This window comes from Desmodus rotundus, chromosome 9, assembly GCF_022682495.2.
Source record: "Desmodus rotundus isolate HL8 chromosome 9, HLdesRot8A.1, whole genome shotgun sequence".
NCBI classification, from domain to species: Eukaryota; Metazoa; Chordata; class Mammalia; order Chiroptera; family Phyllostomidae; genus Desmodus; species Desmodus rotundus.
The window spans coordinates 40,717,114-40,726,254 of record NC_071395.1 but is presented as its reverse complement, the minus strand read 5'-3'; the positions used below and the strand labels follow the sequence as shown (position 1 = coordinate 40,726,254).

Here is a 9,141-nt window from a genome sequence, read left to right as displayed (position 1 = left end):
GAAAAGGGTCTGGCCCTCACTCAGGGGCAGCACAGGAAGTTTTGTCCAGTCCTTGATAACAATTGTAATACTAATAGCTACAATTTATTGTTTACTCAGTGTGAGAGAAACTGGGGCCGTCTTGCTGGCTGGGCTATCTCATCTGACCCTCCCAACCCTACTGGGGGCTGGGCACTCCTGCCTGCCCTTCTTACAGATGAGGAAGTTCAGCCACAGGGAGCCAAACCTGCCCAGGCAATGTCAGAGGGCCCACAGGAAATGCGAAACGGAGGGTGATAACGTGCAATAATGACACTGGAGCAGAAAGGTGCCGATCTGGGTAAAGTGAGGCAGTCCCCCAAAGCTCGCTACCCCTTGCCCCAATGTGAAATCCAGCTGTAAGTCTTGCTCCTTGATGTTCCCCTCCATGCGAGGCTGGCGTGGCCGCGACTACTGCAAACCCAAAGCCCAACCGTAGTGTCCGGGGGCGGGGAACGCATGGACCCTTCAAGCCTCCATCAGCTTCCACAAGCAACCCCAGCAAACAGTGGAAGGAAAATCTCGGTTTTCCTGACTCCGCAGCTTCAAGACAAGTCCTGAGATGGACCGTCCGCCGCTCCCCAAAACAATCGCAGCTCCGGGGCCCAAGCTCTACCCCACTAAGAGCCCTCCCGGTAATAGAGGGGTTCTGGAGAATGGTACGTAAATGGAATTGGGGGGAAAGGCTGCGGACAGAGAAACTGAGGCAGGGCCTTCCTGGCCGGGGTGTGGTGCAGTGGTGGAAAGCAGGATCTCCCGGCTGCGTGTTTACCCGGCGTCTCCCTTCCCCTGCCCAATCTCTGCAAAACCCGAGTCGCCGGCGCTGGCTGGGGCGGAGAGGGGTGGGAGTACCTAGTACTGAGAGCGCCCGACGGTCTCCCACCAACGCGGGGGTGGGTCGCTGGAGAGGAAGCATCCTCCACCCAGCCCCCGCTGTCCTGGGCGGGACCAGGGGGCGGAGCGGGCCGGTGACAGGCCGTGACGCGGCCGGTCTTCTCTTATAGAGGCACCCGGAGGGGCACAGGGACCGTGCTCCGTCGTTGCCGCCACCACCACTGCCACCGCCGCCGCGTCCGCCTCCCGCCCCCTACCACAGCTGCTGGCATCGCTGCCACTGCCGCCGCTGCCGCGTCCACAACCAGCGCCACCGCCATGCGCGAGATCGTGCACCTGCAGGCCGGACAGTGCGGCAACCAGATCGGGGCCAAGGTGCGCCAGGGACGGGCCCCCGCTAGGCGGCCGAGAAGAGCAGAGAGCGAGGTCCTTAAGCTCCGCGGAGCTCGCTCGCCTTGGGCCTTTTGGCAGACTGGGTCCCCAAGAGGCTAGCACCCCAAGGACAATGGGGGAGGGGACGCAGGGGCAGGGCCAGGCTGGGAACAAAGAGGCCGATATGGGGTGGGGCCCGGCCTTCTGTCTGCTGGCCACAGCTGGCTTCACAGCTGGCCCACTGTCCCCTGCACACGCACAAAGAGTCCCAGCCTCGCCCGCGGCCGCAGCCAGGGCGCACTGACAGCAGCAGTCTCCGCCGAGCGGCGACTCCGCTCCACCCCGCCCCCGCCTCTCCCTGCTTGCTGTTTCATCCGTGCCTCCCCACCAGCCTCTAGGTACCCTGTTCACCTTGCTGGGAGACAGGTGGCAGCCAGGGAGGTGGCTGGGGGTCCTGAGCTGGGAAGATGGAAGTCAGGGCAGGCCTGGATCCCCTCTCCTGATCCATTGGTTCTTACCACCCCACTACCCCTTTAGTTCTGGGAGGTGATCAGTGATGAGCATGGCATCGACCCCACGGGCACATATCACGGGGACAGTGACCTGCAGCTGGAGAGGATCAACGTATACTACAATGAGGCCACAGGTAGGGTGGAGGGGCACCTTGGGAAGGAGGGGTGGGGAGGGATTGGTAGGGGCTGCATGCTGGTTCCTGGCACTCACCCCAGCTGACCTCCATCTGCTTCCCTGCAGGAGGAAATTACGTACCCAGAGCCGTGCTGGTGGACCTGGAGCCAGGCACCATGGACTCGGTTCGCTCTGGCCCCTTTGGCCAAATCTTTCGGCCTGACAACTTTGTATTTGGTGAGTCCTAGGCATGGAGTACAGACAAGGAAGCCCCCCTCTTCCTTTCACTTCCAAATGCTTAAGGAAAATTCTCCACCACAGGGCCCCCCAGCCCAGGGAGGGAGGTGGCCATGGCAGCCAGGGCTGTGAGGGCAACATGCAGGGCCACTGTGGGAGCCCAGGGGAGGAGTCTGGTACAGGCCCTGGGTATGGGGGGGTAGTCTTCCTGTGCACAAATCCCAGCTCTGCCACTTGATGCATTCTACAAATAATTATTGAGCACCTACTGCATGCCAGGCTCTCTGTATCCCCTGGCAATACAGCTGAGAACAAAACAGACAAAGCTCTCTTCCCCCCTGGGGCTGACATCCTGGTGGAGGGAGGTGAGAGGACAATATAAATAAATAAGTAAAGCTCAGGCACTGACCCAGGCAGCTGGGCGACGTTGGGCTGGCTCCTTGGTCTCTCTGTGCCTGTCTCTTCATCTTTAAAATACGGATTATAAAATCTACTTCAAAAATCTACTTCACAGGGTTGTGAGGCTTAAAGCCATTAATATGTGTAAAGAATTTAGAACAATACCTAGTACAGAGGAAAAGGTAAATTTGCTGTTGTTTTCATTATCACCATTATTAATGTCGGCAACCTAAAAGGTGATTAGGGCATTGAAGGCAGGAAAAATGTACCAGGCAGAGAAAATAGCTGAAGGGGGTGAGGACAGAAGCAGAGAGGACAATTAATAATAATAACAGAATTATAATAATTTATGTCATATACAATAATCTCATTATTATTATTCAACTACCAGGATGGCTAGAGGTGGGGCTGCATGGGCTCTTCCTTAACTGCCTGAGGTCCCCTTCCCTTCCCTCTCCAGGGCAGTCTGGAGCGGGCAACAACTGGGCCAAGGGCCACTACACAGAGGGCGCAGAGCTGGTGGACGCCGTCCTGGACGTGGTCCGGAAGGAGGCCGAGAGCTGCGACTGCCTGCAGGGCTTCCAGCTGACGCACTCCCTGGGTGGAGGCACGGGGTCGGGCATGGGCACGCTGCTCATCAGCAAGATCCGGGAGGAGTTCCCGGACCGGATCATGAACACCTTCAGCGTGGTGCCCTCGCCCAAGGTGTCGGACACGGTGGTGGAGCCCTACAACGCCACGCTGTCCGTGCACCAGCTGGTGGAGAACACGGACGAGACCTACTGCATTGACAACGAGGCGCTCTACGACATCTGCTTCCGCACCCTCAAGCTCACCACGCCGACCTACGGGGACCTCAACCACCTGGTGTCGGCCACCATGAGCGGGGTCACCACGTGCCTGCGCTTCCCGGGCCAGCTCAACGCCGACCTGCGCAAGCTGGCCGTGAACATGGTGCCCTTCCCCCGCCTGCACTTCTTCATGCCCGGCTTCGCCCCGCTCACCAGCCGGGGCAGCCAGCAGTACCGCGCCCTGACGGTGCCCGAGCTCACGCAGCAGATGTTCGACGCCAAGAACATGATGGCCGCCTGCGACCCCCGCCACGGCCGCTACCTGACCGTGGCCGCCGTGTTCCGCGGCCGCATGTCCATGAAGGAGGTGGACGAGCAGATGCTGAGCGTGCAGAGCAAGAACAGCAGCTACTTCGTGGAGTGGATCCCCAACAACGTGAAGACGGCCGTGTGCGACATCCCGCCCCGCGGCCTGAAGATGGCCGCCACCTTCATCGGCAACAGCACGGCCATCCAGGAGCTGTTCAAGCGCATCTCCGAGCAGTTCACGGCCATGTTCCGGCGCAAGGCCTTCCTGCACTGGTACACGGGCGAGGGCATGGACGAGATGGAGTTCACCGAGGCCGAGAGCAACATGAACGACCTGGTGTCCGAGTACCAGCAGTACCAGGACGCCACGGCCGAGGAGGGCGAGTTTGAGGAGGAGGCCGAGGAGGAGGTGGCCTAGGGCCCGCTCACTCCCGTCGGTCCGCCCCCACCCCTGCCAGGCCGATCCCGTCCCACCCCTTAGAGCCCCTCCTGGGCCCTGAGAACCCTGCTTAGGCCTCTAAGCTCGACTCACCTCTGACCCTCTGACCCTACAGCCTTCACTTCACCCCTGGCCTCAGCTGACCTTTGACCCTTGAGCCCCACTTTGCCCCACATTTAACTCCGCAAACCCTGTTTCACCCCAACCTCCCCTTCACTTTTGACCTTCCCCACGAATCCAATGCACCCCCAGACCAAGAAGCCCCAGTTTACTTTCGACACCCCTCTCACTGAGCATCCCCTCACCTCAGACCTTGCCTTGCCTTTCACCCCACAAGCCCACCTGCCCTCTGACCTTGCCTTCTCTCTGACTCCTGTTTCATCTCTGAACTCAGTCCCCTCAGCTCCAACTGACTTTGGCTTTCCAGGGCTCATGAGGGGCTGCTGTGGAGGGAGAAGAAGCCCTGGATCATGTGGAAAAGAGAAGCTCTGCCCCCAGCCCTCCCCCCTCCCCCCTCTGCCCCACCCTTAATAAATAAATTAATTATTGTCCCGCCATGCTTCTGCTGAGTGCATTTTCCATCTCTCTGTGGAAAGGCCAACAAGCAAGGGTGCCCCCCTCCTACAGGACAGAGGGGGGCTCTAAGGGGACATCTGATCAGGGGTAGGAGGGTAGGAGGTAGAAATTCTGGAGTCAGACAGACCGGGCTATGTCACTAACTGTGTGGTGTTAAGTAAGCCATTTGCCCTCTCTGATCCTCGGTTTGCTCACCTGTAAAATGGGATCATATGTTTCCCCTCATGATCCCTACACACCCACCCCAGGAATGTTCGTGAGGATCCGAGATCTTGTGGGTACATCGCCTGGTGCAAGGAGTGCTTGGTGATGGAGCTGGTGCCTTTCTCTGTGGGACACCCAGCAGGTATGGAAAGCAAAGGGAGGTCTCTAGGGAAGGGTTCTGGGGAGATAGCAGCCTGGAGCTAGCATCCAAGGGACAGTCCCGTCAGATAATGGTCACTAACATGGATGGAGCACTCCAGTGTCCTGGTACATGCTTCATCTCACATAACCCTCACCCCAACCTTGTCTGAGCTTTTATCTTTTTTCCAACCAAGGTTTAGAGATGAAGTGTATCAGTTCGCTTTTCCAGTGTAACTACTCCCAAAAGTTAGGGGCTTTGAACAACAGTTATTCATTTTATGCCCAGATCTGTAATTTAGGCAAGGCTTGGCAGGGCAGCCTGTCTCTGCTCCCTGTGGCATCAGCTACAGAATCTCAGCTGGAGGCTGAGGGATTAATTTTCAAGGTGGCTCACTCCGTGGCTGCCAATTTGATGCCAACTGTTGTCCGGGGACACAGCAGGGGCATATAGCAGGAGGGCGTCGGTACCTCTGTATAGTCTGCTTGGGCTTCCTCACAGCATGGTGGTCGAGTTCCCCAAGAGCAAATATCCCAGGAGACCAAGCAAAACGCATTGCCTTCTTCTGACCTGGCTTCAAACGGCACTTGGTGTCCTCCAGACTCCTGATCGAGGCCGTCACAAAGTCACCTCCAGACTCAAGCAGGTGAGATACAGACTCCACCTCTGGAGTGTAGAGAGGCAAGACTCCATAAGAGCATGTGGGGTGGGAGATATCACTGTGGCCGTCTTTGGAGATTACACTTTGGTCCCATGACTATGAAGCAGTGAGCTGGGGTTCAAAGCCTGGCAGTTTAGGTCTAGAACTCTGATTCCACTTTATCACCTAGAGTTTAGTGCAGGACCATCCGAGGCATATAAAGCAGAAAGGGATTTAATACAAGGATTTAGAGGCTTCCAACACCATTGGAGGGGCTGAGAGAGTGGGCTGTAAGCAAATACCTCTTAAACTTCAGTGTGCAAAAGAATCGCAGGGAACACTTGGCAAGCACGTAGCTTCCTAGGCCCCGCCCTAGAGTTTCTGATTCAGCAGGTCTGGGGGATGGGGCCCAAGACCCTGCATTTTTAACAAGTTCCCAGGTGATACTGATGAATGTGCCTGTGAGACCACATTTTGAGTAGCCCTGGAACAGGCTGGAACAGCACAAAGCTGACCACCAAAGAGCCGCTCCCTCTGCTTAGTCAGAAAGGTGGAGAGTCAGCAAGCTGCCATCAGAACTGTTAAGTTCAAGAACACCTCCCAAGACCCACAGAGATGAACAAAAGTTAACTAAAATGAATGGAAAATAAAATTAATTAAAATATATATCCAGCAGGATCCATACACACCAACATGTGCACGTGTGCACACACACATGGAGAGGAAGGGGCCTACCTCGCTTTCCAAATCTCTCAAGCATTTCTAATTGGTAGGATGAGTCCCGCATCCACAACCAGAGCTGCAAAGCAGTCTAGGAGATGCAGTTTCTCCCAGCTTCTGCAGCAGAAAGGAAGGCAAACCAGGAGGGAGAGAAAGAAGGGCCAATCGACTATTCTCACTACACTCCATGCTGGACCGATGGACCCTCACTGAGGCCCCAGCCTGTTCACTGGGTCCTCCCGCTGTCAGAAGGCAGAAGTGTGAGGAAGGCAGCCCGGATATCCAGCCCACAGCGACACGCATGTGAGCAGGCCCAGCACAGAACTGGGAGGTAGAGCAGACGATAGACTAGGCAGTGAACTTGCTGCCTTTGTCATCTCAAACCTAATGGGCCACAAAAGAGCTCCCTGTTCCAGCCCTAAAACATCCCTTTCCTCAATAAGCGGTACCATCCCATTGCTAACCCCCAAATCTAGGAGTCAGCCTTGATTTGTCGTTTCCTACACCCAGCACGCTCTTCCTATCTTTTGTTGAACTCAGTCATCTCTGTCTCCAAAATGTATCCTGAATCTGACCTCTTCTCCCCACCTGTTGATATTCTGCTCTAAGTCACCATTGTTCACTCAGACAACCAACCCACCCCATCACTTCCCTGTGCTCCCTGTTACCACCCCTGGCCCCTGCAGCGTGTCCTCCTTCCACAACAGCCAGAGATGAGCCTCTATATGCAAACAAGAACATGTCCCTCCCCTGCTCAAAACTGCCTCATGACTCACTCAGATTGAAACCCAGATTTGCACCTTGGTCTTCACGCTCTGCTGACTACACCTCCATCACCCTCCCTCTTGCTTATTAAACTGAAACGACAGTGGTCTTTGTCATGTGCTCAATCATACCAATCTTGATTCGACCTCAGGGCCTTTACACATGCTGTTTCTTTTCCCCAAAGGTGGGAATAGCTAGCCCCTTTTCACCAACAGGTTTCAGCTCACATGATGCCTCCTTTGAGCAGCCTCCCTGAAACTCTAAATTAGCACCCAGTAGCTCTCCATCACTTACCTAGTTATACATTTGTTTCTTTTGTCTGTCTCCTTACCTCCCCACTGGAATGTAAGATTCACAAGGAGAGGGATCTCATCTACCTCGGCCACCATGTGCCTAGAACAGCCTTATGCAACAAAGGCCTTCAGCAATTATTTGGTGAATGGATGGGCAAGTGAATGAGTGACTTCACGCCACACTGGAAGGTGAGAGTTTTGTTTTCTTCATATTAACATGGGAAAATGAAGATGCGGAGGGCGTGGGGCAGCTTCTAAGATGGCCCCAATGACCCACATTGCCCCCATTTGTGCCCTTGTGTGGTCTCTCCTTGAGTGTCAGCTGGACCTGGCAATGGCTTCTAACCGACAAATTATGGCAAAGGTGATACCATGTCATTTCTGAGACTGGATTACAAAAGGTTGTGACTTCTGTCTTGAGGAACTCCATTGCCTTCTCAGCCTGCTGGAGCTGGCAAAGCAAGCAGCTCATCGGGAAGGTTTACATGGCCAAGAACAGAGGGCAGCCTCTGGCCAACAGCCAGCAAGGGACGGAGGCCCTCAGTGCAACAATGCAAATGAACTAAATCCAGCCAGCAGTCCCACAGTGAGCTTAGAAGAGCTCCTTCTCCAGTCAAGCCTTCAGACGAGGCCGCGGCCGACAGACACACCTGGTTATGGCTGAGACACCCTCTAGTAGAGGGCCCAGCCAAGCCATGCCCAGAGTCCTGGGCCCCCGCAGAAACTGTCAGGTCATAAATGTGTGTTCTTTTAAGCCATAACTTCGGGACATTAGATACACAGCAGTAGTAACTAGTACAGAGAGATCAAATGACTTACCTAAGGTCACACAGACACTAAAGAACCAAATCACGTCTTGAACCCAGGTCTCTCTGATGCCAAAATCATTCCCTTAACCACTTACTTGACCTATCTGTCATAATAACAGAATATATCAAAAGCTTGATTCAGGTCTGCAAGTGTGTCTATAGATCTTTGTATTTCAACATGAGATCTGTATGCCTGTGTGTCTGTCTCTTTCTGAGTCTGCAGCTTGGGTGTGTCCCACCGTGTCTCTTCTCAGGCATGTAACTGCATCTGGCTATGAACCTGACTCGTGGCTGAGCCCTGACTCTGTCTGTCTGTCCGTTACTGCTCTAGCTATGCCTGTGCTCTCTGCATTTCTGTCTGTCGTCTGGATCAATTTCTCTGTCATCTTGTTTTATTGACAGTTGTGCTCTCTGCACACGTCTGTCTGTGGCTTCCGTCTGGAAGGGTCTGGAAGGGTTTGTAGCTGAGTGTGTGTCTTATCTCTCTGCATCTATCACCTGGCTGGGTGAGGACTGCTCCTTGTGCGTGCTTTCCCTCTCTGCTTGTCAGTTTGTCCATGGCTGTATCCTGCCTGTATGACTTGGTATCTCTGTGTCTGTCTACTGTCTGCGACTGTTCTGGCCTGTTTGTCTGTGACGATGACTTCCTGGCTGTGTGTGTCTGTCTGTCTGTGCCTGTGTTCTGACTGCTATTGGCTGCCAGCCTCCCCAGTGCCCTGAGTCCAACCTCTGGTCCAGCTCCCTCTGGTGGTCTGACAAGGAATATCTGGTGCATATAGACCAAAGGAAAGAAGAGTTGAGGGAAGAGGAAGCATTTTAGGCAAATTGTGAATCTTGGGCTGCACAGAGAGGGGAAAGCTTGGGTATGACAGCAGGGACCAGACCTGGCCTGGCCTGGCCTGGCAGGATGGGACTGGGGTCCTGCCTCTGAGCCACCCATTGCCACCCATCCTGGGGAAGGAGACAGGA

General features: G+C 55.0%; 1 protein-coding gene across 2 annotated transcripts; it reads left to right on the top strand.

The window, feature by feature from the left end:
• Positions 1-1,017: 1,017 nt before the first annotated feature.
• Positions 1,018-4,576, top strand: TUBB4A (tubulin beta 4A class IVa). 2 transcript variants are annotated; one of them, XM_053911545.2, is made up of 4 exons: positions 1,018-1,227; positions 1,762-1,870; positions 1,978-2,088; positions 2,948-4,576. In XM_053911545.2, the coding sequence occupies exons 1-4, from the start codon at positions 1,171-1,173 to the stop codon at positions 4,003-4,005; spliced, it is 1,335 nt and encodes a 444-aa protein (XP_053767520.1). In that variant the 5' UTR covers positions 1,018-1,170; the 3' UTR covers positions 4,006-4,576. The 2 variants fall into 2 exon arrangements, with proteins under 2 accessions (XP_053767520.1, XP_053767522.1); XM_053911547.2 differs by lacking the exon at positions 1,018-1,227 and adding an exon at positions 1,419-1,622 and having other exon boundaries at positions 2,948-4,575.
• Positions 4,577-9,141: the final 4,565 nt, after the last annotated feature.

What these genes read in the sequence shown, in the direction of transcription:
- TUBB4A (XM_053911545.2), top strand. Translation starts at nt 1,171, where the DNA reads ATGCGCGAGATCGTGCACCTGCAGGCCGGACAGTGCGGCAACCAGATC. An exon ending in GCAACCAGATCGGGGCCAAG is followed by an intron (nt 1,228 to 1,761) that starts GTGCGCCAGGGA and finishes CTACCCCTTTAG; the next exon opens with TTCTGGGAGGTGATCAGTGA. An exon ending in GCCTGACAACTTTGTATTTG is followed by an intron (nt 2,089 to 2,947) that starts GTGAGTCCTAGG and finishes TTCCCTCTCCAG; the next exon opens with GGCAGTCTGGAGCGGGCAAC.